Raw genomic sequence first — 26,536 nt, forward strand, 5'->3', positions numbered from 1 at the left:
AGCCCCCAAAGAAAGGAGACTCCACGGTGTTCAGAGTGGACGTAGTGAACGTCAAATGACGGAGTTCAAAGGAAGTCCCTAGGCTGGCGTGGCCTGAGTAATTATTGTAATTACAGGTAATTACCAGTGGATTTGATGAAATGCACTGCCACGTACTGCTTTAAATAGAGATATCTCTGTATTTATTGTAATCCTTGTATTATTTGTATAGATTCCTGATCAACTACGTAGTTAGCTCATAGAGTATACTATATATAGAGTACATTCTATATACTCCCTACAAAGTATTTACTCCGTAGTATACTATTAACTGTCCTTAAATTGATCATGAATCCTTGTATTTTTGATATCCCCCCTATGAATCAAAAGGTGAAACTCCCCCTAAAAAGTAAAACCATTGAAACACGCCCAGGCCTTTCTTCAGCCGCTTGACCTTATTATCGTTTAATTTGGGGGATCTCCAGCTAGTGAAATGGCGTACTCCTATCACTCGTATCCCTTAGAAGAAATCAATAGACTTGTCGGCATCCTTCTTAATAAGATCCACCATCCCCTAAACAGTTAGCTTCTTGTTTCTCTCTGGGAATTCAAGTGTCTTACATCGGGCATAATAGGCTCCCCTTTGGCATCCTTGACATAGCGGAAAGGCATCTCGGTGCGCTCGTGCTCATTAATGAGCAATTCCGGGTAGTCGACATATTGAATCTCCTCAAGGGGTACTGGGCAGAATCAGCGTACAGCACATAGATCATCTAGACTTTTCCACACTCACTCTTTTCGTGAACGACCAAGCGAGTAACTCGCACAGCAGTATCGGTAGTCATCTGCTTAGGCCCCAATCGGCGGCCGACATATCCCTTCTTCCTCAATTCCGAGGTGCGATCTACAAACTCGTCAGTTTCTCGCCGAAATTGCATAGAGAAAATAAGTACATACCTCTAGGGGGGTCATCGCCTGTTAAAACGTAATTAACAATAAAAGGGTCAGTCCGAACTCAATCCGTATATATCGCGGGGTAAAAAAAAATTATTCCGTACCGAGGATACCACCGAACAAGAAGACCTCAAAGGTATCACCATCCTCGGGACTCAATTCAGTCTTAGCGGAAGGGTCCAACAAGCAGACTTTATCCTTGCGGTCGGCGAAAATCTCTTCGACACTACGCAGCTCGACCTCGAGGCCCTTGGTGGCAGCCAGATCTGCGGGCATCTGCAGTTCGGCGGGCACAGAGCTGAGCAGGAATCTTGCGCCGCGGTCGTGGGATTCGCGCGCAATGCAGGCATATTCAAGCGTGGACCATGGGCCCAGCTCGGGATCCAAATGTTCGACTACGAAGGTTGGTTGAGTCATGGTGGGTGTTGAAAGGTAGAGACGTCACAGAAGCGGGAAAATTGAAGAAATGAAGAAGTTCAAGCTTCGGTTCCACTGTGGGCAGGTGACGAGGTTGTGATTGATTTAACCAATTAACAAAGTACTTATATATGTAGTATTATATTAAGATGATCCTTGGGATGACGATGAGAAGATTTTGGAATAGCTGTAGAGGGTTGTTAAATACAATATTAAATGCGTTATATGTGCGATCTTGGATGTAGTGTATAGAATAAGAATATTTACTACTCCATACTGAGTAAATTAATAGAATATATTATCATATAAAAATATTCTAAAATAAAAGAGTACTAAGAGTACGGAGTACTAAGAATACTAATATCGGGTAACAGATTCGATTTCACTAAATTTCATGCCGGCGCTTCTCCTAGGCGCTTCAAAGGATCTCCGATCCCCCGCCCCCATTGTTCTTTTCCACACAAACTCCGTACAACATAGACGTCTGGAGCTAATCAAAGAGAACACCTTGGTATCTCGAAATGCATCCCTGCACGACATCCAGCAATACACTGATGTAGCCCCCACAGCGCTCTGTGTTTGAACTTCTTCACACGGAAAGTAGAGACGTTGGACCTACACACCATGGCCTGGCCGTTTCATTTTGTCGACCTGAGCTCTGATGAAAAGGCCCACCGGAGACAACAATTGGACCTATATGCACTCTTTTCCCAGCTATCTGTGCTCATCCCAATCCTAGCATATCAGCTATACCGACTAGGGGCGTGGCTCTTGGCCGAGAAAGGCAAAATAAATGCCACGTACTCTGCTCTTCGGCAGTCCCCAGGTAGCACCAAGTCACCCAGTGGCCCTGCTCAATTAATTGTCAGGCGATGGTTATCTGTGCAGTGGTGGTTGAATGGTGAAGTTTGCCTGGATCTTGGGTCAAGAGGACGTTGGGTCACTGCGGGGGTTTGGAGTCTGTGGCTGCTATTTCTTTGCATCCACCAGACCGACCATGGTAGGCGATAAACACTCCCAGGGCTGTACTATATGTCCTACTGACACTCTGATTTAGACTATATCCATGTCACAAAGCGCTTTGGAAGAGTTGCTGCAGCTCAATTACCTTTCCTCTACTTGTTATCCATGCGAACTCGCTATTCTCCTCTAGCAATCATCTTCAGTACTTCCCATGAGAAGCTCATTCATTGGCATCAGCTGTGCGGTAGGGTCATTATGATCCTCCTTGCACTTCATGCTACGTGGTATATCAACTTCTTTGTTCAGACAGATATCCTCATGGAACGTCTTCGAGCTCCATCATCTATTACCGGACTAATATCTGTGACATTGTTGGCCATGCTTTCAGGCACAAGTCTTGCAAGAGTCAGACAATGGAGTTACCGAATTTTCTTCTTCTGTCATCTTGCCATCGGGCTAGCGATATTGCCCATTCTTTTGTTACATGCAAAACCTCTCCGGGTGTATGCCATCGAAGCTTTTGCACTATTTATCATAGATCGAATTCTCCGCCAAATGGACACTATCATTGAGCCCGCCACCATTATGCAGGTTCCTCATACGGACCTTCTGAAAGTCCAGATTCCAATTCCAACATCTAAGCTGCGACGCTTCCAAGGCAAACCCGGTCACCATGTCTACTTAAACATTCCCTCCGGTGCCGGCTCAAGCCGCATAGATGGGCTGCTCTCAAACCCATTTACGGTAGCCGAGGTCTCCACCACCGAGATCACGCTAGTACTTCGAGCCCGGCAGGGTCCCCTAACACAGACTTTACGAACTCATGCGGAGCAATTTGGGACCAAGTTTCCGATCAGCATCGAAGGCCCATATGGGCCTTCTGCCCAGGTCATAGATCAGGCCCTGAAAATGGACCGTATCCACCTGGTGGCAGGGGGAATCGGAGCGAGTTTTATCATACCCGTCTACCGCGCCTTACTTGAACAGCTGGGGGCTGAAGCAGGTGGTCCAGAGCGGCTGCACTTCACCTGGGCTCTAAAATCGACCGCCGAGGCCAGTTGGGCCACGGATTCAGAAGAGCAACTATTCACGCAGAGCCCCAATGTTCACATATACGTAACTGGGCACCATTCGCAAAGGCAGTCATTCGGCGGCGATCGTTCGACCGAGAGCATAGAGATGGGTGAATTGCAGCTACCCCATGAACTGGTCGGAGGAATCAAACCACACATAGGGCGGCCTGATTTACAGGTGCTTGTGAGCCAGACTTTCAGCTATCATGCCGAGGAAAGCGTAGCAGTTCTGTTCTGCGGGCCGCATGATATGGCACGCCAACTACGAGCCCATGTTGGCAAGTGGGTGGACAAAGGACGTTATGTTTCCTGGCACGAGGAAAGCTTTGGCTGGTAATATTCATGTTCAAGAAAATGGGCCAGGTCTTTGTTTCGGATTATTCCCTCTAACAGCGTCTCGTGGTTTATCTATATGCTGGGGTCATCAAAGGAGTATGTATCTGCAGGTTAGATTTCAAACATTACGATCATTCATAAGAATACTATGTTCTACGTGATTTGATTTAGAATATCATGTACAGCCTTCCCGCAATGATTTCAATTTTATATCATAGTCCAGTTGCTGGCCGCGTCTCCCAGGTCGAAATCGATTGCCCAAGACATTAGATCAAAATTCTCGTAATCGGCTAGATTGAAAACACCAATCTCCCCAGCTGTACCAGCGAGGGGGCTGTCAATGTTAGGGGTCAGAACTGACATCGGGCTCACGTCAGTGCTTGTCGCGACATCAGGAGTTTCCTGAAACTTTGATGCCGCAAACTTGTCCAAGATCTTGTCCAACTTCTCCGTGATGGCTTTTGCGCCCTGCAAGCAGAACGCTTGATTTCTTTCCCGGGAACTGGCCACACTTTCAAGTTGCGATGCAAGTACGGAAAGATGCCGAATCACAGCCGACGCCTTTATACCAGGCGGAAGGATTCCTGAAGAATCTTGCGTAATATTTTCTAGTGCAGCCGAAAGGACTGCGGCAGAAGGCAAACCGCAGGACAGAAGCTTCACTCCCGTCAGCTATGCAAAAAGAAGCATGGGGTAGTAAATTAGGGGAGTACGTACGATTTCAGGCAAATCATTGAAGGTAAAGGCACCTCTGCTGCGAGAATTTCCTATTTGCACAACTGTCTCCAATATGCTTGCAGACACATCAAGCAGCTCGGGAAGGGGAGATGAGCTTTCTTCTCCAAGGAGGTGGTATATCTGGAAATGGATTTGGAGGTAGGCTAGATGAACCTTCGCATGCATATAACAATTGGTAAGAGGCATGTCGGATTGCCAACAATCCTGACTATACCTCAGGTGGGGAAGCAGGTTATCCCAGGTCTGACGGCATCGAGAAGACAACTCTCTGATTGGTTGTCAGTGGCCATTCAGCATCTCTCCGATTGATGGTTTCATACCTGAGCTGGACAGGGTCAGCTGCCTTTGGTGCTTGAAAATGATATTCCACAATTCCTTCCCGAAACTGACTCAAAATATATCGTAGTCGAGCCCATGTTGCTGCCCTAAGTTTCCCATCCGTGTTCCAGCCATCTTCTGTGAGCCGACTTTTTGCTTCCTCCAGTTCCTCGGGAGTTTGCGCGAAAAGTTCATCATCAGACAGATCAAGGGGGAGCTTGACGTCAACATATCGAGAGGTAATGCGAGGAGGTAGATTGAACACCACGCCGAACATTTTCTCGAGATAATATTCAGTCACAAAGCATCTCCTCCGGCATTCTGCAAGAAAAAACGGGGTCCTCTCAGGGGAATACGTCGCTTCTCTGTTCAAGCCCAGAGCCAATAAATCTGTCGTGAGATCGCCCACCAAACGCCACACACCGAGGCCTGAAATCAATCAGTATCCCACAATCAACAAAATCTGCATGAGGCGACTCACTCGCATCTCCTTCAAGGAATGATTTGAGCTGCGCGTTTTCATTCGCTAACCATATGATGACATCGGTTGACTGAGGTGCAAGGTCACGAGCTAGTCGTAAGCTCAATGTACTATACCAAACCATGTCTTGGACAAATGTGCCATCCTTATCCTCGTCGCGGTCAACAAAAAAAACCGAAGCACGGGCAGCCATAGTATAAAAAAGACCGATCGTCTCGACTCGAAGATTCACGCCACTGAACAAGGCGAAGAAACCATGCAGGTCTAAGGATGGGGTGATGACGACCTCTGTAGAGGAAGAGAGCAGCACAGCTTCTGATATATCCGAGATATTGCCCAACTCGACTCGCTCTTCCCTTTCTCCAAGAATAAGGCCCGACGATACCAGGTTTGAACGGAGCATTTCCAGGAGGCGCAGAACGACTGGTCTCGGTACAAGTGCGTTATGCTTAAAAGAGTAGTATTGATGGAGACACTTTTCAATGACTGGAAGGTATTTCAATTGAGACACAATCTCCTTCATGGTGGCAAGGTGGGCGTCATAAGCTTTGCTATCATACGAGCCCGCCGTGGATGTCTGTGGCAGCGCGTCAGAGCCGGTCGACATGAAAGGCCATGTGTGAAATTTGGGCGGTCCAGCCGCAGAACGTCCAAGATGGGCTGGGCAGCTTTTTGCGCTGTTCCTGCTCCATGATGGTATAGCAAGATTTGATCGGGGTAGCGTAGGCACGGTTGGTCTTTGTGCACTTCGCTTTTTAGTTAGAGGTGCGGGATGGTAATAGCATCGAGAGTCGATCCCACGACGCTGGCAGGCGGCGCAAATTGGTTTACCATGATCACATCGAATTTTTTTCTCTCGGCAAGGTTCACATGAGGCTAGGGCACGATTGCGCCTGGTTGCAGGTGCTGACATGTTCAAAACCCTGGGGAGGCTGTTCGATGTTGGCTATACCTCCATGTCACGGAACTGGACCCACACTGGTATAGATTCAGTGGTCCTTCGGACTCGCTTTTCAGGTCCACTGGATAGAAATCGGTATTCTGCAAATTCAGTAACCTTTTTTCAGGTCATTTTGCTTGTTTCACTAGTTGTATTGAGTCATGAGGAGCAATTGAGAACGACTTCTCGCTTTCAGAGTCATATCACGTGAGTGTACCCCGATACAAGGCCGGTAATAGGATGCGTATCGGACTTGTATTGGCGTAGCTAACTTCGTTACATACCAAATAGAGCAGATACAGTGCCATTACTCTACAACATGGTCAATTTCGTCAATATGCCCTCGAACTACTTACAATTCTTCAACAGAACAAACTGTGGTTCCTTTCCACGCCATGTGACGCAAGCCTAGCTAAAAGGGGCTTGAAAGAGAGAGAAAAAGTGATCTGATAGAATATACGTCTATTACTGCGAGTGAGAACGACTTGTCTAGCTCCATAGGATAGCTCTCCTACGGATCGCTTTTGGACTGATAGGTCAGTTTGTGTTGGGCCCTCTGAAATATTAGAAATATTAGGTCAAATATTGTACCCATATATATCGCACTTAGTCTTATTTAAGAAAAATGAATGACGTTGGAAAGAAAAAACGGTTGACGGCGTATGACCACGTGATCTCGCATTTTATGATGCACACTACATACATTGCACCCGTGGACGTTTATTGTATAGAACCGATATTACCACGGTTTATGTAGTAAAATGGACCTTTCAAACAGATGGTACCAATGTATATCACGTAGTTAACCATATATGTACGGATGTACGGAGTACGCACTTATCCAGGTAGAATTCCCAAAACGTCATCTACCTCATACACAGCCAATAGTAGACATCTTTGATTTCTCTCATCTCTGGGAATTATTTAAATACTGTTACTGTTACTGTTACTGTATACTCAATCTATTAGTTATTATTTATTATTCTATTACTCTATTACTCTATTCTCCTTTTCTCCTATTATTTTCTATCTCAAGTCCCCCCTCACCTCCCGGTCACACTTCAACTTCTCCCCGCCTTATCTTTCCCGCTATTTCCCCTCCAACTTCAACTTCAACTACAACTTTCTTCAACCATCCATCATGAATCCTCACCAGCAGAACAAAGTGGACATCAATGTAGGTAATCCCACTGTTCTATTCTATCATTACTAACAATTCCCCAGTCGCTGAGCCCAGAGGAGCAGCGCCTGCTGCGCCTCTACGGCAAGATGCCCACCAAGAAGGACGTCCTCCAGAACAAGCTCAAGGCAAGCCCAACACCAACCCAACCCCACCCAACACACCATACTAATACTTATTATACTATAGGAACGCAAATACTTCGATTCTGGTGACTACGCCCTCAGCAAAGCCGGAAAAGCCTCCGATCTAGGCGTCACCAACATCGGCTCACGCCACCCAGTGCCGGAGAACATCCCGCACCTAACCTCAACCTCACCCGGTGCCAACAACTCTGCCAATAGTGGCAGTATCAGCTCCCAAGGCGGGCAACAAGTCCCCGGCAGCATCAGCGGACACCCTGGCTCGATCGGGTTCCAAAGCCGCAGCCCGATCAAGGAGGGAGGTAGCTTCCTACACCGTGGCACCAGTATCAGCGAGGGTGAGGCTGGCTCTGGACTAGCCTCTAGCTCAGTGCATGGTGAACAGGAGCTTAGTGTCAGTCCCCCTGCTGCGAGGGAGGGTGTTCCTATCCGTCGGTAGGCGATGATACAGTCTTACACTACACTGGGTGGCTGTGGCTGTTCTGAGGAGGGCGATTGTTGCATGCATATCTTTTGAATGGGGTCTGTGATTTCACTTTCAAAAGCCTGGCGCTATGGGAATTTCTTTTTTTGTTTCTTTTTTTTTAAAAATGACTTTTGTAAATCGGGGGGACAGGATAGGGATGCACTGCGGGACAGAGCAAGAGTGAGAGCAGAGGTTGTTGCTTGGTGTCATTGATATGGCAGGTGTTTTGTCCTTGGGCATATTCACTGCCCGGTCAATGGGTCAATCGAGCACTGCTTCGCTCTTCAGTGTCTTGGCTTTCTTTATTTTTCTCCAATTATCACCATTTACCATCAACTTACCAGCAATCTGTGGCCTTCGGGTTTTTCTTTTTGCTCTTTTTTCCCTTTTTTTTTTCTTGGCCTCTGCTCTCCTCGTTCATATCTAGTTCATACGACAAGGCCTTGTTTATGATAATTTAGTGTCCCTTTTGGTTTCCATTCTTGCGAATCATGGTTTGTCTATGTTATGCCTGTCTGTATTCTTATTTGGTGATCATGTTGTACACACATGGAGCCAATCTGTGATTTCGATATTCCTGGCATTTCAAGACTTCCCCCATGTTATTATACTGTCTAAGTTGTTGAAAGGTTATACATGGAAAAATGGTTTTACCCTTTTTATCACTACAATTCCATCGAGGCCATTAATTGTTCTCTCCGTTTCTGCTCTCCTATAGTGTATTATACGGCCTTCAAATGACAATGCCCCATATAGTACGCAGGAGTTAGCACAATAGTTTGGAGGAACTTATGTTTTGTTTCTGGTAAGAGCTAACTAGATCACATTGTTTAAAAAAAGAGGCTATAGAAGCGGGCTATTCTTGCGTACTACATATATAAATTGAGCGTACATATTCTACATTTTATAACTATAACACTAAAATTCTAAACTATTAAAAAATCTGTATAGAATACATCTAAAAGACATCAAACAAATTAAATATTTAGACTAGATCTGCTATATAGCTCTATTTGCTCTATTGCTCTATTGTTATATGGAGAATTAAGTATGTCAACATAGTGGATATCTGATTCGGCATTATAAGATCTGTTTACTCTGTGTACTTCGTATAAGTAATAAACGAAAATACCATGATCCATTAGCCTCTCTAGCCTCTTTTCTAGCGTGTCTAATGTTTCTAGGCCCTAAATCGGTTTAGTACAGCCTAGGTAGAAAGTGGTGCTCCGACCGCCAGTCTAGTTGTAACACTCTCTTATTAAAAAGAGACTTCCGCTTCTTTTTTGGATTAGCAGTTCTGTCTATTTTGTTATTTTATATCTATTTGATCTATTTGATCTACCTGGTCTACCTTGTTTATTATTAATTTTCTCTCAGGGGTTTCTATTTCTCTAGATCTTTGACCCACGTGAAGTGTCTTGAGCGATAAGCTCCAAAGGGGAAAAAAATAAGAAAACAGTGTGTTTCTTCCCCTCCTTAACTTTCTCTCTCCCCATCCACAGCTCTGAACACGACAGTTGCTTCAGATCCTCCTCCTCCCACCCCTCTCCATCCCCTCGATTCCCTTACCGCGTAACCCCCCCTACGGCGGTCCGATGTGGCTCTTTCGAGTCTTTTCGTCGGCCTTGTTCCTCGCCATCACCGTATCGTCTATCCCACTAGCCTTCGATGTGGGCGGCAAGACATGTGGCTTGGCCTTTTCGCTGTCCTTAGCGGTCTTTTACTTCCTGGTCTCGCTATTGAAGGTCACCACCCCTGACCGATCGTGGTTCCGTTCCTCCATCATCGCCGTTCTCCGCTTCATACAATGGGCTGTCATCTTGGTCCTTCTGATTTGGTCGCTGAATCGATTCTCGGTTGATGCCGACAGTACAGGCACGGGATGGGTGGAGCGCACTTTCAGTGGCAAGAGGGCGCAGGATGCCTCTATTCAGGAATGGCTCTTTGGGCGCGATGGCCTGGTGGAAACTGTGACCCTTGGCAATTGGGATAGACTTCTGAGATGGTCTACCCCGGTCTTCCAGCTGGCGGAGGGCTTCTGCAGTTTACTGGTGATTCAGGCCGCTGGCCAAATTACTCGCTGGCTCGTCAACCGAGGCGGACGCAGCGATAGCTGGATGGTATGTTTTCTTGATCTTATGGATATCGCGATCAAAACTAACTCTTGTCTTAGATCGGCCTCTTGGTCTTGTCCGCTACGATCATCTCTAGCTCGGTTTACTTCCTCTGGCGTGTTCTGCAATTCCCCGAAATCTCCAACGTCGATGCCGCCTTGATCGGAGTCTCTGTCACATGCGCCGTTATTTTGTGTGCCTGGGGTATTGGAAGCGGTCGCGGTAACCCGGTCGAAAGTTCTCTCCTCTTCGCCTACATCGTGCTCTGCATCTACCAGATCTTTACAGACTATCAGCCATCGCACCCCATGGAACAAATACCTTCGCCCGCGCAGGTCGGAGACTTCCCTCCACTGCCTCCCATCATTATGGCATCTTACACAACCCTGATGCACGCGGTGTCTCTTCTACCGTCAATTATTCACGCGGCTTTCAACGTTATTACCGCCGTTTTCAGCGCTGTCACGCCCTCCGTCCTCATCTCACTCGCCTATCGCCTGCTCGTGTTGTATGCATCAACGCGCATCATCCCGGCTGTCCGCGAGTCTGGCGCCCGTGCCCTTTCCCAGGAGGCTTCCATTGACGATACCGACGCAGCAGGTCAAGTGCTGGGATTCCTGAGCTACTTCGCCCCGAGCATTCTCATCGCTGTCTACACCAGTCTTCTCATGCAGCACTTCGCATCAACATCACAAGCAATGGGCGGCAGCGGCGAATGGTGGAGCAGCCAAGGCAACGGTGGTGGTAACCCATGGCGATGGATTAATCTTGCTTGCACAATATCCCTATATGCGGTCGAGTTATGGCTGGGGGAAACCAACGATCTCGACAACGGAGTGGCAGGCCACTGGAAAACCGACTGAAAAACGAATTGCCAGAGTCAACGACTGCTAAATCAATATGCCCCCGCTTTCCTTCTTATCAGTACTACAGCAACAACGCCGCAGGAATCTGAAGTCCAATCAAATCGGTCTTCTTGCTTCCTTCGATGTGGTATATTGCTGCATGAGACCAGTCGGCCACAAGCCTACCAAGTGGCCTATCCCGCAGCATCCTTGACAACGAGAACGCCACTCAGCGGCGATTCGTCTGGGAATTTCGCCAATGACCTTCCACCCTTGCTACAGCTATGGTAGAGCGAGTCCGTCAGGGTAGTTTCGATTGCCCTGACGCCATATATCACCGGACTCCCTTTTGATTGGTCTTTGATTCAAGCCACTCCGCCCCTGCTCTTCCTTGCTTCCTCCCCAAGCATACTCTTCTCGATTGCTATATGGGTGTATTTGGTTGTCTTGTTTCTCGAGACAACCATCACTCTGTTCAATATCTTACACCCACTTTCACGACTCGACGATACCAGATAAACTTGTTTTTTTCCTTCCTCTTTTCTCTCTGTTTCTTCCATATCAACCCTGAATTACCACTGTTCATCCAGTTCGGCACTTATACCCTCTGCTGCTGTCCACGCTCAACGTTCCTATTCACAGCTTCCTGGTTCCCTTTTGCTCCCCTCAGCCGAATCTTGCTCCATCCACACACACCCGCACGCACACACAGTCCAATGGTCTGATTCGAAGCCACTACTTGTACATAGGATACCTGGTTCTTTCTTCTCTTGTATTTCTTGCCAGGCGCTGGGTGGGGTTTAATAGATCTTCGATTTTCTTTCTAGAATCTATCCAAGTGTCATAGAGCAGGACAGTTGTAGTCTTATAGAAAACCATTGATTCATTCGACCTTCCATGACGATTCAAGATAGGCAGCACATCCTCGTTTCTTCAAGGTTTGTTATATTAAATTTGTTCCAATTTCAGCCCGTTTATCTTTATTAGGCACAAGAATAGTCGCATAAGCCCGGTGCCGCCTCTGCTGTTGACGACGTAGTTGAATAACCAGATTATGTTGGCTTGAATGATACCAATAAAGCTATCAGACTCATCCAATCAATCCAAAGCTTTCTATCTAGTTAAATTATAATTCTCTCGAAGAGAATCTCATAGGTGTAGATCTCATACTTCTAGAGCTCTTAGTCACATGCTAGCTTTAAGCCCTATTACCAAGCCCTAATAACCCGATATGGAAACGTAGATAAGAAACTCAGCCAGCCAGAGCGCAGCAATTAATACGTGAAGATCTTGAGACCATTCCCTTTCATTTTGAATGCTCAGATTCAATAACTACTTCAAAATGGCCGAAAACGTAGCAAAGAAGCTCAAGACCTCGTCCCCCTTGATCGGGACACACAAGTGAGTGCAATACTCCTGAAATGGCTACTCATCTAGCTCAACCTCTTCATATACTGACTGAAACAGCGGCCACTTCCACGCCGACGAGGCCCTGGCCGTCTACCTCCTCCGCCTGCTCCCCACATATGCCTCCTCCCCTCTCGTTCGCACGCGCGACCCCGCCGAGTTGGAGAAATGCCACACCGTTGTCGACGTGGGCGGCGTGTACGACCCCGCCATCCACCGGTATGACCACCACCAGCGGACCTTCTCAACGACCTTCCCGCAGCACGCCACCAAGCTCTCCTCCGCCGGCCTGGTGTACATGCACTTCGGAAAGGCGATCATCGCCCAGAAGCTCTCCCTGCCCGTTGAGCACGCCGACGTAGACCTGCTGTACGAGAAGCTGTACACGGACTTCATCGAAGCGATTGACGCCAACGATAATGGTATCTCCGCCTACGACCAGGCCGCGCTTGCCGCCGCCGGAGTCGAGAAGCGCTTCAAGAACGGTGGCATCACGCTCGCCTCAATGGTTGGCGACATGAACAACCCAGACCCCACCAGCCCCCCCGGCGAACCCCAGGACGAGGACAGCCTCTTCGGACGCGCCAGCACGCTCATCGGTAACGCTTTCGCGCGCAAGATGCACCATGCCTGTACATCCTGGATGCCTGCCCGCACCACTGTCGGCTCCGCCTACGCCTCCCGCAAGGACATCCACCCCTCCGGCCGCATCATCGTCCTCCCCCAGGGCGGCGTGCCCTGGAAGGAGCACCTGTACAACTTCGAGGCCGAGGCTTCGGGAACCAAGGAGATTGACCCCGCCGCCCAGACATACTATGTTCTGTACCCCGAGAGCGCTACCGAGGGAGCCAAGTGGCGCGTGCAGTGCGTTTCCGTTTCCGAGAGCAGCTTTGAGTCTCGCAAGCCTCTGCCTGAGGCGTGGCGCGGTGTCCGTGACCAGGACCTTGATGGTGTTATGGCTGCGGAGGCTGAGAAGAATGGCCAGAGCAAGATCCCTGAGGGTGCAGTCTTTGTTCACGCTAGTGGATTCATCGGTGGCCACAAGACGAGAGAGGGTGCTATGGCTATGGCTGAGCGCAGCCTTGAGCTGTAGATTCTTGGTAGTTTGATGATAACTCAAGACTAACAGAAAAAGTCGCATTTTTGATGAAATGTTTTATATTATGACATCCAAAGGAAATCTATGATTTATTTTGACATGACCTTTTTTACTTTTGCAACTCTGAGTCTTCAGACACTATTGTAAATAATCAATTCCTGCATGAAAGCACCGGATACCACAAACGTCTGTCGTCAGTAGAACCCCGGGATGACTCTTTGGCGCTTCTCTACCTTGGCGTTCAAGATATGGTAGACGAGTCCTGATATATCTGGTGCGTGAAATTCGGACGGCCAGTCGAGCGCGATGATTTTTCTCAGTGGCAAATGAGTGAGAAGCCTTGGTGTTCGGAGGGTGTAGAGCCAAGCCTGGGAGCATGAGACTCGAATGACCTTTCTCGGGCTTTTTAGAACGGCGCTCCGGATATTGGAGCACTTTCCCACGTGCTGACTTGAGCGAGTGTCTTGTTACTAACGAAGGACTGGCTCTTTGAGCTTTAATCCGAGTGCATCGGTAGAGTCCGGGAGCCGAGCGTCTGGTATGCCTACCGATTTGGTGAAGCATGACCAAGCCCTCAGTGACGGATGTTCAATGCACTGATATCTTCAATGCTTCCACTGCCATCTCCGGAAGTGGTCATATCCTTGGGTTCAGCCTGAGTGGTCGAATCCTCACGCTCGCCCATTGCGCGTTGGATGAGCTTCGCCTTTGTAGCGGCACCTTTGAGACGCTCGTCCACGTCATTGACAGCTTCCTCCGTATTACTCATATCCAGCGTAGCGGGATCGACGAGTTCAAGAAGCGTCTGGAGATTCCTGGCCAGTCGAGTGCTGTGTGGTGGGAGACTGGGCATGTCTTTGCAGATAGATGGATCAAGAGAAAGAGTATCTGTTGTGCTATCCACCTGCGACGCGGCGCTTTCGGACGATTTTATGTCCAGTCTCTGTGCCCAGACTAATGCCTTGCCATACAAGCGTCCCATCTCGACAAATTTCTCGAAGCCTTTCTCAACGGCGAAAACGCTGCCTTCGGTATATCCGGTAGCGGCTCCATCCGCAGTGCCCAGCTCATATCCCTCATTGTAGAATTGCTCCTCCAGATCAAGGAGACTGTCCAAAATATTGTGCTCCATTGTGGATACAAGTAAAATAGGTATGAGTCAAAAGTTGAAGAATCCAATTGATAACGTTTTTTTTCTGATATGCGCGGGGCATGTGACGAGATGCCCACTTTCTGATTTTCCCGCCTTTGCCCCTCCAACACAGACGTTCTTCCCTTCAACACCACAAGATGACGGATCCCATATTGCCCAAAGCCGGCGAGCGCAATATCCTCGTGACGAGCGCTTTGCCCTACGTGAACAATGTTCCCCATCTGGGTAACGTCGTGGGCTCTGTGCTGAGTGCCGATGTATTTGCTAGGTATGAGTCAACCCTACACAGAATATAGCATTGCGCCGTGAAGCTGACAGCTATTCAACAGATACCACAAGGCCTGTGGCCGACGCACATTGTACATCTGCGGTACAGATGAATACGGAACCGCAACCGAGACCAAGGCGCTGGAGGAGAAGATGTCGCCAGAGGATCTGTGCGCCAAATACAACAAGATTCACCAAGATGTGTACGAATGGTTCAACATCGGCTTCGACCACTTCGGTCGCACACCCACACAGAAGCACACCGAGATCTCGCAGTCGATCTTCAAGCGCCTACACGAGAACGGATTCCTCGGCGAGCGCACCGCCGAACAGCCCTTCTGCGAGCAGCACGGCTCCTTCTTGGCTGATCGCTTCGTGGAGGGCGAATGCCCCCGCTGCCACTACGATGATGCCCGTGGAGACCAGTGCGATAAGTGCGGTCATCTCCTCGATCCCTTTGATCTCATCAACCCGCGCTGCAAGCTCGATGGCGCTGCCCCCGTCCGCCGCGAGACGAAACACATCCACATCCTGCTCGACAAGCTCCAACCGGAGATCGAGAAATGGGTTCACCCCGCTATTGAGAAGGGTAACTGGCCTAGAAATTCGCGCATTATCACCGAGTCCTGGTTGAAGGAGGGCTTGAAGGACCGTGGTATCACCCGAGACTTGAAGTGGGGTGTTCCCGTCCCGCTGGAGGGATACGAGAACAAGGTTCTCTACGTGTGGTTCGAGGCTTGCATCGGCTACCCATCGATCACAGCCAACTACACAGACGAGTGGGAGAAGTGGTGGCGCAACCCGGAGGATGTGCAGTTGTGGCAGTTCCTGGGCAAGGACAATGTGCCCTTCCACAGTGTGATCTTCCCCGGTACACAGATCGGTACAAGAGATAAGTGGACCATGCTTCACCACCTGAGCACGGCCGAGTACCTCAACTACGAAGGTGGCAAGTTCAGCAAGTCGCGCGGCGTGGGTGTGTTCGGCACGAACGCCCGTGAAACCGGCGTCTCCGCCGACGTATGGCGTTACTTCCTGCTGAAGAACCGCCCAGAGACCGGCGACACTCAGTTCGAGTGGGGTCCCTTCGTCGACAGCAACAACGGCGAGCTCCTCGCCAAGCTAGGAAACCTCGTCAACCGCGTTATCAAGCTCGTCACCGCCTCTTACGGCTCCGTCATTCCGGAATTCACCGTTCCAGAGAGCTTCAACCCATTCCTCGAGGAGGTCACCGAACACGTGCGCCAGTACCACGAAGATCTGGAAGGTGCTCACCTGCGCGCCGGTGTGCAGACAGCCATGCGCATCGCCGAGGCGGGTAACGGATTGATTCAAGCCAACCGACTCGACAACGCGTTGATTGCTAACGAGCCCGAGCGCGCCGCCGCCGTTGTCGGCACAGTGCTCAACCTGATCCACCTGCTGTCCAGCGTGTTCTCGCCGTACATGCCTGCAACCTCGAAGTCCATTCTGGAGCAGCTGAACGCACCCTTCCAGTACATCCCCAGTGTTGAAGAGCTCCAGTCTGGCTGGAAGCCTGTTTCGCTGAAGGCGGGTCACAAGATCGGCAAGGCTGCTTACCTGTTCACGCGTATTGATCCCAAGAAGGCGGATGAGTGGCGTGAGATGTTCGGTGGGTCACAGGCTGACCGGAAGAAGAAGGAGGAGGATGCTGCCAAGCAGGCTGCGAAGAAGGCTGCCGCCAAGGCTAAGAAGAAGGAGAAGAAGGAGAAGGGTCGTGCTGGTGCTCCCGAAGGTGGTGTTGAGAGTTCCGCTAAGGGTGGTGCGGAGAAGGTCTCCGTTACTACTGAGGGCAAGAACGACGAGGCTGTTGAGAAGATTGCTGATGGAGTGGCGCAGGTTACTCTGCCCACTTCGTAGATTGTCAGGTCTTCAAAAGGGTAGTCTAGATGAGAAAATACATGCAAGGCGCGTTGTGGGGGCTTTTCTTTTTATGATTCTCTATGAGAGATGTTGTGAATGGGTCATTTTCTGGGCATATTCAACTGGCTTGGGGAATTCTTCCTTTTTATAGGTATCATACGCATGGATGCAATGAAGGTGTTTGGTTTTTGATATCTTGATCTTGGATGACCCATTTACTTGTCCCTACTTAGCTCTATGATCTATAGTTATAGTGAACTGTCACAATTCTGGAACTACATCTCCAAGATCCTAGTAAGCCCTTCGAATGAAAGAAATAGCCAGGCTAGCAAAAAAAAATCCCATTTGCACTTAATCAAAACACGCCGATATGGTAAAAATTTCATTACATGCTCGTTGTAGCGATGGGACACGAAAGCAATCGACGGAAAAATCCCTCCATCCCACGCAAAAAAAGAAAAAAGCTCCGGTCCAAATCAACGCTTGCGCGTGCTCGGTCTGGGCTTTGTCTCATCAGGTCCGATAGGGTGCAGCATGACCTTGTTGGTAGTCTGCTGGGTATTGGCGGAGTAACCCTTGCTCCAGTCGTAGCTGACAGAGTAGGCGAAGATATTTCCAGTACGGTTGAAAGCGGTGGTAGTGATAGGGCCTCCGACAGCGGGGTAACCCTTGAGACGGTGCTTCGCATCCTTATCCCAGAAGTGGAAAGTCCCGTCGGCACCTGCAGTGCTGAAGGTACCGTGAATGGGGTGGAAAGAGATAGCGTTAACGGAGTAGATATTGCAGACATCGCGGTTTGCAGGCGGGGTTTCACGATGGCACTTGAAGGAGAAGTTCGAGGCGGAATCCTTCTCCTCGACGTACTGAATAGCACAACGGCCCTCAACGGAGCCGACAGCGAAGCCAGAGGCATCTGAGAAGCAGCTGACTACCCGCGTCTGCCACTTGAGGGGTGATTGCATGGTCTTGTAGAACTTTGTTGGCTGGTCGAGGTTGATGATATTGATGTAGCGGTCTGCGGTACCGATGACGAGCAATTTGTTCTTGACATCCATGGTGTAGACACGCTCCTGGCACTCGACGGAGGCGATTGCGGTCGACTGGCGCAGATCCCAGTATTTGACTGTCTTGTCCCACGAGCCGGTGATCAGGAGTGGGGATCCGCCCACGGAGGGATTGGGGATCATATGGCAGCTTCGAATGGGGGCATCGTGGGCGGCAACTTGGGTTGTTGCGCCTGAGCCGAGATCAAGCATGCGGGCTGCCTTGTCGGCACCAGCACCGACGACCTTGGTTCCATCCTATAAGAGAGAAGAAAAAAAAGCTGATGTTAGTTTCTGTACATCGGACTTGAATTGTTGAGGGGTGAATAGGTGGGGTGAGTGGGAAGGGGTGTGAGCTTACTGGAGACCAACAGCAGTTCAGAACTGGAGCTTCATGTTCGAAGAGAGCCTTTCCTTCACTTTGTCCCTGGTCGTTGATTTCGTAGATGCGGACTTTCTTATCCCACGAGGCGACGGCTAGGTGTTCGCTAGTTGGGGAGAAGCGGAGATCCGAGATGCCATCCTCGGGGGGAGTGTTGAGGGCAACGTCCTTGGAAATGTCGCCGGTGGTATTTGTCTGGCCCGCCGAGGCCGACGACGCGCCGGCGCCGAAAAGTGACATTTGGAAGGGCGCGAGAGGTGTGATGTGGTAAAGGGTATCGAGGGAGGGATGAAAGGATGTGAACAGAAAACAAAGGCAAAGCTGAATTCACAGCTGAGGAGTCATGCAGAGGAGAAAGAAAGTCGAGGTCAGTGGAGAAACGAAGAGACAGAGAAGTCGATGATAATTGTAGCTCGACAGAAAGCGATGCGCGATGCCGGCAGAAAAGATATCTCACCGCCTTTGTGTCTGTGGATTTTATACTTCAGTCGAGTGTTCTTGTTTGAGTATGATTCAACCTTTGTATTTTAATTTTAAATCACTTGGACATGCCTGGCCTTTATATATATGTCAAGTTTATTGACAGCAGTATAGTCCTGCCTAGCTCTATATCGATGCCATGAGTCACGACTATCAAGGCAGCATTGTCGGACTGCAGTTATCCGTTTGGGAATAATTTTGATAGATGCCTTAATCAATGGTCAGTTTGAAGCATTCAGAGAGAGATTTGAGTAAGAACTAAGACTCAATTTGACCTTCGCTTTGTTGGCATCATCATATGCCAGTCTATACGAATGTCTGCAACAATTTTATACCGAGTGCTAAGTTGGCCGTTAGCCTAACATCTTCATATCCTCCTTTTTTTTAGGCTGGGATTTTCTAGTTAAGTAGTTATCAATATGAGTTCAAAGTTGTTAGCTAGCTGAATTATTTTTTATATATTTCTAGTCTAAGAGATGACTGAGGTTGGATGATATAGTATATATTATATCAAATCAAGTAATTAAATCCGCTATGAAAATCTAGAGGTCACTATATAATATACCGCTCGAGTCCATATCAGTGTGATGAGATAATGGTGGTTAATTACGCCATAAAGGAAGAAATCTTAATTAAGAGCAAGAACCCTGGTTAGGAATTGAAGGCATTGAGTTTGCCAGATAATGGGCGCCACCATACGGAGTATTATAAAACGAGATACGGAGTAGATAGGTAGTGAATAATGGCCTCACGTGGTCAGTTTCCTAGCTATGTAAGTAGGGATATTAAAGAGACCTCGGGAGAATTCAAGAAGTAGAGTGGTATGATTAATTAAGTATCTAATCAGGTGACAGTCATACGTTAAGTACTTGTATGATACTATGTATATAAGTACAAGTACTAATATAAGTAATACAACTAATATAACAGCTAATATAAGAGTGATCTGCCGTAAATAAAGTGGAGCTCAAATGCGGGGTGCAGCGCTAAGATTGGCTACGATTAACAATGTTGATGTCAGTTGAAGTGATCCGGGGGAGGCCGGTAGTTATTACTATAATTATATGTATATTGATGTGAAGATGATGATAATATAGTAATAGTTTGATAGTATATGTAATAGTTAATAGGATTCCAAGTAGAATAATAGAATAATAGTGAAACTAAGATATAACTAGAGAGGTACCCTGGTTAATAAGAGACAAACACCACAAGTCAAGCAAAAGGAACAAAAAAGTAACATGACATCCATGACCCCTCTCACATAACCTTGGTCACCTGCCTTCCAACGGTTTGCCTTTCCCCCTCTTCTTTCCTTCCATCTCCTGATCTTTCATCTCCTGATTCATCTATATTCCTCCCATCTTCACTTCTTCCCATCTTCAACTTGATCACAACTCTGCAACCATGTCTGTTCCTTTAACCAAAATCGATTCTGCCATCGCTGGCTTGTCCATATCTGATGAGAAACCCGAGACCACTGAGAAGGAGGTCAAGAAGACCCACAAGCGACACTCCTCAGTGGTAGAAGGTATCTGGAATATCAAGGACCTTGGTCAGTACTCATCCATCTCAATCGGGGAAGCTATGCTAACATCACTTTAGAAAAGGAAAAGCTGGAAATTACCCTACCAATCGAGACACAAAAGACTGGGTGGTCAGTATCTCATCTCAGTTCCGTTCCTCCCATATAGATCAGTCTCACTGACTTCTTTCCAGGAAGCTCAACACCTCCCCATCAACCATTGAGGATAAAGATATCCTCAAAATGCTCCTCGTCACTCCCCCCGTCAGGAAGATTGACCTACACTTCCCCCTTGGCCTAGAGGTCACCGCTCGGAACTCCAAGGGCGTCACAATCAAGGACGCATTAGATGCTATCCATAAGCAATTCAAGAAGAAGGTCAGTGGTTCTACAAATATAGAACACAGAGAATCCATGATGGCTGACGTGACCCCGCTAGGCGGATGACGAACTTGACAAACCCTACCTCGCTGGCTTCGAGTGGGACAAGGAAGATTGCTGGACCCGGTTGATCGTGCACCAGAAGAAGGAAGGTGCACCACACCCAAGCAAAAAGTCCAAGAAGAAGTCCAAGGACGAGGCATAGATTGGCATTAGCCCATCAACCCGGGTGTTTCATGACATGACCATGAACACAGACATGTGTCCCCGGATGCCTTCTTTAATTTCTTCTCTCCTTTCTTCCTTCACTTACCAGTCGTGATAATGGATGTTCTTACCGGGACTATTGACTCCCCTCAATCTGCAATACGCGATTTGACTTTTTTTATCTTCTGCTTTTTCATAGTCCCATTCGGCTGCTCTGTGTTCGCTGCATTTCCAATGTAGAACAGGAATTAGGAGGGCGCGAGGGAGATTTCGTATTTTGATTTTATCTTGCCTATCTTATTTCTGTCTTTTCTGTCTGGTCCGGCTCTTATGTATCTACCCTGGGTGGACCGGTATGTACCGTTCACTCCTTAAGCCTAGTGGAGATCGAATGAATTAATTCCCGGGTGTCCTTTTTCGCATGTAGATGTTGTATGGGATATACTATGCAGAAAACCAAGCCGAGGAGACAATTAAAGTCCAAATAGACATGCCAAGCCACGCTATACCGGGCTGACTTCCACAACTTCACATTGTACATGGGCATACTATCGATCTATGAGAAGACAGAAAATACATCAATCCCCTACACAGATCCCACCCAAGTCTAACCTAATCCCAAAGTGACCCCCAGGACTTCCGCCCTCTCAAAAAAACCTCATCCGAGTACTTCGGCTTCATCCCCAGTTCAGTATACGCCGCCTTCACTTTCTTCACAACGTCAAGTTCCAGACTCGATTCCAGACTCGAATAATAATAATTTCGACCCCGGGACGCCTCTCCCAGACGAGTATAAAACACCAAATCCAGATCCCGGACACCAAAGAGCTCCAGATCCTCACAAATCCGTTTCGGGAGGAATTCCTGTCCCCAGACCATCTCTGTCGCGGAGTATTCATTCTGATCCCACCTGTCACCGAATATGAGGGATTCAAAGACAATATCCATCCGCAGGCCACCGGCTGATACTTTTTGGTCGTCCTTGGGGGGGAGATTACGAATGTCAGCTAGAGTTTCTTTGCAGGAGGGAAAATGAAATATGATATGTGGGTGAAAGTAAACATATAGAGACATCGTTATGTAGATATAGATGTTAACTATATGTATATATTATGTAAATAAATAGAGAGCTGGATACTTACCAACGCCTCATAAATATACAAATATTGTCCGCCATGTCCGACATTACTCCTTAGCAGCGACAGCGTATGCACGGGTGGCTGCTGGACCAGCATACGGCGCCAGCTAGCTTCTGGCCTGATGTATGCGTCCCATTTGTGCGGGTTCTTGACCATGTCGAATGTGGTGAATGCGAGCTTGGGAGTGGTTTTTCCATTTGTAGTGTTGGTATCGGTATCGTTCTTTTTCTTAGGATTTCTTCCATTGCTGCTAGACCCAGACTGCTGGAAGATTGACGGGAAGGTTTCTGCGAGCAGTGGGTTTTGGATCTTCGGTTTATTCAATGCATTGTCGAGTGGTCGAAAGAATAAGGCCCATTGGATCGGTAGGGAGGAGTTGATGAAATGGGACCAGGTGTGGCAGATTCGGGTTGCTTTTGTCAGGAGGGTACGGGTGTCCAGGCTGAGGAGGATTAGTTCGAAGATCTCGGGGACGGATAGAGCGTAGGATTGAGCTGAGGTTGGGGGAGGGGCCATTGGGATTAAGGAGAAGAAGAAGACGAGCTGTTGAAACTCGACCTGGGAGGTTTTAGGGGCTCTTTGGTGCCAAATTTGGCACATTTGAGCCTCATCACACGTACACGTGATGGTCCCCTTTTTTTTAATCTTAGCGGGGTTATTTGGAATTTGGATGTGTTAGATGAACATATTTGGAATTATGTAGAGATGGATGTAATCGAGTATATACAGTTGTAACGAGGAAAAATAAGAACATTCGCTTCTTATCTAGAACGACCCGAACTCCCAAAGAGAACCAAGACAATCTCGTCAAGAATCGTAAAGACAAGATGGGTATTGAGATGCTGGTTATTCAGCGTAGCAAAGATGCGACGGGCAGCAGCCTGCGCATTAGCTCTGCCGACGACGTTACCTGCTAGATCCGGGATGAGGGTAGCCAAGACCACAGTAGCCTCGGCACGACTATTGAGACGATCTACAGCCGAACGAGGAGGGGCTTTGCGGAGTACGCCGCCGGGCCAGAGGGTATCACGAGCGAGAGCAAGGTACTTGACAAGAGAGTCATCTTGTACCAAGCCGCGCGCTCCGTCGCGGACCTTGCGTTCTATGGTTCCACCAAGAAGCTGGTGCAGGACGACGACAACGGCACGGCCGCGCAGCCAGTTGTTACCGCGGTTCAGCTCAAAGGCTTCGAGGAAGAGATCGCAGATGGGCTTGATGAATGGCTCGAGCTCGCGGTCTTCGAAGGCGTTTAGTTCCGCTTCAGCTTCGGCGGCTGTGACGGCATCTTCGGTTGCGAGGCTGGAGTCTGGGACTGTCGTGTCGCTAGCTTGTTGGGTGGCGGCTGAGATGAGGTTCTGGCCTGCGGTAGATAGTTGGTCTAGAACGCCAAAGTTGCCGAGGAAATCATCCATGCCGTCTGCGACGGAGTTATAGATGCGTGTGACAAGGTCTTTAGTTTCACCTTCATTATCGCGGGTGTTCTCCTTACGGGGAAGGATGGCACGTTGGGAGAGGAATGCACGTAGATCGCGACTGCGACAGACCTCTGGTAGGAGGAGGAGGTTTTGAAGATAGGCTTCGAGAGCGAGTCGTCGTTTATGAAGGAACTCTTTCTGTAGCTTCATGACGACACGTCGGCGGGGGAATTCCAAGTGTCGGACGGAGGGGTAGCGTTGGCGTAGCTTCTGATGTAGATCATGGAACTCGCTGTATCGTCGTGCAACGACCCACGATGCAGCGGGCATTTGTTCGCCGGCATTTCTTCGAACCTCCACGACGTCTAAAATACCTAGTTAGCCTGGGCACACACACGGTACATTAGAAAGTTCTCTTACACATTGCGAATTCACGGCCATCGTCCTCCTCTTTACCCACGACAGTAGACTTGAGGCTAACGGTCGATCGCCCAAACAAGCTGTTATCGCTTTCCTGGAGAATGTACTGCTGTCGCTGCATTTCCTTGCGGTGCATTTCGCGCTGGATGCTGGCCTTGGACTTGCGCAGGATTCTCAGCTCCGCGGTGTTGTTTGTCAGTTCTGCTTTGCGTGTCAATGCTTGGACCACGGAATCCTGAGCTGCAAGCTTGTCAATATCCACCGAGAGCGCCTCAATCGCTTCCGTTAGACCTAAGTCACCCGGTGCAGCTTCGTGCACTTCATCTGCTGAGTCTTTTTCATCCACGCCGTCTGGTTCTTCGTATTCATCTTCAATGAATTTCTGTTGATCCGGAAATAAATCGTCATGAAATACACCAAGTCGGGATGCATGATCAACCAGACCAAGCGATGCGATGCTTTTCTTAGTTCTTTCATTCCGGTTGTCAACCTGGGGAATTTCAGACGAGCTGCGCGACGAAAGAACAGGACGCTCCGGCCCGAACAGACCGGCAGCATCTCCTTTGAGGTCTTCAATTCTTCCATTTTTCGGCTCATTGGTAATGATATCATTAAGCGCTGCCTCCATCGTCTCTAGGACTTGGCTTTGGCTCTGGCCAGCATCATTCTCGCCATTCTGGGAATCCTTGCCCAAACTATAGGTGGACGTGGCGAGATTGTCGGTGTCGTAGTCGTCATCAAACAGATGACCAGATCGTTCTGAATCTATGGATCGTCGTGGTGAATCGTCATCATCAAACAATTTTCCCATGCTTCGCACATCACTAGATGAGACAGCGGCTCGTCGAAGGTCTTTCGACGTTCTCATTCCCGGCTGGGAGGTGGTTCGTGACAGCAAAGGGGGAAGAGGCCGCCTCTCGGGGGTTTCAAAAGCGACTGCTATGGGAGAGGATTGACGAACTGGCACCTGGGCGGCAGATGCTTCATCGGACGCAAGATACTTCCAATATAAATCAGACTCCTTGAATTTCGGATAATAAGTATCCTGGAGATGCTCTAGAATGGCAGACTGGGTTGTCAAAACCACCATTCGCGCTTTTCGGTATTGTTCCGGGGTGGCACGCTTTCCTGCACTGAGGAATGTCTTGACTGCTCGGCGAGACTCTTCAGAGACCTTCAGTTCTGGTTTTGAGAGGTAGGTTTCACTGATCAGAGCTAGGTCGTTCCTGTCTGCTGGCTTCCATGCCAATGAAGTGGGCGCTGCCTCATCTCCAAAGTCATCTTCGAGTGGGTTGCGGAATCCATCTACAACAACCCAGAATTGAACAAGCGACATCAGCTTTTGACGGTCCATAAACTCCATGAAATAAGAAAGCCCAGATGCGCTGTGCATCACGTCAACCAGTGACGATTCATGCGTTTTCGATGGGATCTCTGGTCGAAGGTCTAGTGCTGGAGGTACATGGGAGTTCTCGCCAGGTCTCGCAAGATTTGCCACTTTTTGATCAAGAACACGTTTGCCTGTTTCCAAACGTTTCAGATAGACCTGGTCCTGGCCCTCGACCACACTCTCTTGCTTCAATTGACTGGAAACGAGGGCACGGAACCGACGGGCATCGGAGAGGTTATTACATTTCCTAATTGCCCTTACAAAACGCTCAAAGGCTCGCTCTGAATCGGTTGCGGACAGTCGTGGGAATGGTTGCCCGCGCTTGGACTTAGGTGTTGGTGAGGCATGCTGGTCCAAAGCGGCGCGCAGTTTGCGTACAGTCTTCCGATCCTGCAAAGCTGTACGGCCATATGCCTCCATTAGTTGGTTCCATGTGTCTGGATCTGATAATGAAGTAACTATCGGAATAAGCACAGCGCATGATATGATTTCGCGAATCAGGACCGAGACAATTCGACTGTTGAGTACGCTTTCTGGGAATAGCTGAGGTAAAAGGCCAACCGCTAGCTTGCGCAGGTACTCCTGTTGAACAGACTTTTGATCGGACGCAGAGATTGCAACAGCAGGATGTAAGCGACCATCACGGTATTTGTTTGCAATGGCCAAATCAAGCTCTCCAGACTCGGTCACATTTCGATTGAGATTGCGTCCCCGAACAGAACGCTCGGCAATGTCAAATTCTTTGAGGTGCGATGTCACGATAGGAAAGATGCGTGATACAATCAGCGACACCATGTCCTCCGCAACCAACCTATCCCGGAGGTTTTCCAGCGCGACACGAATCGTTCGATCAACCTCATTGGCAAATATGGGATTTGGACTGATACTGCCGTACCACGAGGAAATAAAGTCTCGAGTAATGAAAGACAAAAGTTCGTCGATCCCTTCTGATACAACAAAGGACTGAGGATAGAGTGGCCGGGGCCGATATCGCGTGCTCCGGCGGACATTCAGCACTTCCTTTCGCCATTGGTTGGGTTTGATGAAAGCCACTGAAACGTTCTTGTTGACTTTTTCATTCTTGTGCCGGATTGTCAATGCGACAAGTCCTAAAATACCCACAGAAGATAGGACGGCGCCCAGCGTCACGGCATATCCTAGATACCGGAGGATCGGCAGCCAGCGAACCACATGACCCCAAGCGATGAATACGCCGACGCCCGCCAGAACTAGGTCGCGACGACTAAGGGCCATTCTCCCCACACGCTTGTCAGAGCTCCACGGCTCATAACGATCACTCCCGGGTACTTGGGAGCGAACAGCTCGGCATAGTATTGTGGTCGCGGTCAACTGGGCCTGATTGGCGGTGAAGCTCTCGTTTGTATTGGGCGTGCTAG

The 26,536-nt window shown here is 48.7% G+C and overlaps 11 protein-coding genes across 11 annotated transcripts; 6 read left to right on the top strand and 5 right to left on the bottom strand.

The window, feature by feature from the left end:
• Positions 1-499: 499 nt before the first annotated feature.
• Positions 500-1,350, bottom strand: PEX2_049390 (SAM-dependent methyltransferase; the record flags this gene model as incomplete). The annotated part of the gene is made up of 5 exons (XM_016742214.1): positions 500-553; positions 601-719; positions 773-883; positions 937-954; positions 1,038-1,350. The coding sequence occupies 5 exons, from the start codon at positions 1,348-1,350 to the stop codon at positions 500-502; spliced, it is 615 nt and encodes a 204-aa protein (XP_016597729.1).
• Positions 1,351-2,868: 1,518 nt separating this feature from the next.
• Positions 2,869-3,723, top strand: PEX2_049400 (NADPH oxidase family protein; the record flags this gene model as incomplete). Its single annotated transcript, XM_016742215.1, has 1 exon — positions 2,869-3,723. The coding sequence occupies one exon, from the start codon at positions 2,869-2,871 to the stop codon at positions 3,721-3,723; it is 855 nt and encodes a 284-aa protein (XP_016597730.1).
• A 206-nt stretch (positions 3,724-3,929) lies between these two features.
• Positions 3,930-5,866, bottom strand: PEX2_049410 (fungal specific transcription factor domain-containing protein; the record flags this gene model as incomplete). Its single annotated transcript, XM_016742216.1, has 4 exons — positions 3,930-4,394; positions 4,440-4,728; positions 4,781-5,207; positions 5,260-5,866. The coding sequence occupies 4 exons, from the start codon at positions 5,864-5,866 to the stop codon at positions 3,930-3,932; spliced, it is 1,788 nt and encodes a 595-aa protein (XP_016597731.1).
• Positions 5,867-7,340: 1,474 nt separating this feature from the next.
• On the top strand, positions 7,341-7,961 carry PEX2_049420 (endosulfine family protein; the record flags this gene model as incomplete). The annotated part of the gene is made up of 3 exons (XM_016742217.1): positions 7,341-7,376; positions 7,424-7,486; positions 7,569-7,961. 3 exons carry the CDS (start codon positions 7,341-7,343, stop codon positions 7,959-7,961), a joined length of 492 nt encoding a protein of 163 aa, XP_016597732.1.
• A 1,622-nt stretch (positions 7,962-9,583) lies between these two features.
• On the top strand, positions 9,584-10,965 carry PEX2_049430 (ICE2 family protein; the record flags this gene model as incomplete). The annotated part of the gene is made up of 2 exons (XM_016742218.1): positions 9,584-10,108; positions 10,162-10,965. 2 exons carry the CDS (start codon positions 9,584-9,586, stop codon positions 10,963-10,965), a joined length of 1,329 nt encoding a protein of 442 aa, XP_016597733.1.
• A 1,324-nt stretch (positions 10,966-12,289) lies between these two features.
• On the top strand, positions 12,290-13,447 carry PEX2_049440 (MYG1 family protein; the record flags this gene model as incomplete). Its single annotated transcript, XM_016742219.1, has 2 exons — positions 12,290-12,348; positions 12,415-13,447. 2 exons carry the CDS (start codon positions 12,290-12,292, stop codon positions 13,445-13,447), a joined length of 1,092 nt encoding a protein of 363 aa, XP_016597734.1.
• Positions 13,448-14,027: 580 nt separating this feature from the next.
• On the bottom strand, positions 14,028-14,585 carry PEX2_049450 (Yae1 family protein; the record flags this gene model as incomplete). Its single annotated transcript, XM_016742220.1, has 1 exon — positions 14,028-14,585. The coding sequence occupies one exon, from the start codon at positions 14,583-14,585 to the stop codon at positions 14,028-14,030; it is 558 nt and encodes a 185-aa protein (XP_016597735.1).
• Positions 14,586-14,743: 158 nt separating this feature from the next.
• PEX2_049460 (methionine--tRNA ligase MES1) lies at positions 14,744-16,754 on the top strand (the record flags this gene model as incomplete). The annotated part of the gene is made up of 2 exons (XM_016742221.1): positions 14,744-14,874; positions 14,936-16,754. The coding sequence occupies 2 exons, from the start codon at positions 14,744-14,746 to the stop codon at positions 16,752-16,754; spliced, it is 1,950 nt and encodes a 649-aa protein (XP_016597736.1).
• A 479-nt stretch (positions 16,755-17,233) lies between these two features.
• On the bottom strand, positions 17,234-18,422 carry sonA (putative nuclear pore complex protein (SonA); the record flags this gene model as incomplete). The annotated part of the gene is made up of 2 exons (XM_016742222.1): positions 17,234-18,058; positions 18,162-18,422. 2 exons carry the CDS (start codon positions 18,420-18,422, stop codon positions 17,234-17,236), a joined length of 1,086 nt encoding a protein of 361 aa, XP_016597737.1.
• A 1,647-nt stretch (positions 18,423-20,069) lies between these two features.
• Positions 20,070-20,773, top strand: PEX2_049480 (uncharacterized protein; the record flags this gene model as incomplete). Its single annotated transcript, XM_016742223.1, has 4 exons — positions 20,070-20,217; positions 20,268-20,319; positions 20,382-20,565; positions 20,627-20,773. 4 exons carry the CDS (start codon positions 20,070-20,072, stop codon positions 20,771-20,773), a joined length of 531 nt encoding a protein of 176 aa, XP_016597738.1.
• A 614-nt stretch (positions 20,774-21,387) lies between these two features.
• On the bottom strand, positions 21,388-26,393 carry rgsC (putative intermediate filament protein (Mdm1); the record flags this gene model as incomplete). The annotated part of the gene is made up of 4 exons (XM_016742224.1): positions 21,388-21,756; positions 21,918-22,472; positions 22,709-23,694; positions 23,750-26,393. The coding sequence occupies 4 exons, from the start codon at positions 26,391-26,393 to the stop codon at positions 21,388-21,390; spliced, it is 4,554 nt and encodes a 1,517-aa protein (XP_016597739.1).
• Between the last annotated feature and the right edge of the window lie 143 nt (positions 26,394-26,536).

Source organism: Penicillium expansum (assembly GCF_000769745.1).
Source record: "Penicillium expansum strain MD-8 chromosome Unknown contig160, whole genome shotgun sequence".
Taxonomy (NCBI): Eukaryota; Fungi; Ascomycota; class Eurotiomycetes; order Eurotiales; family Aspergillaceae; genus Penicillium; species Penicillium expansum.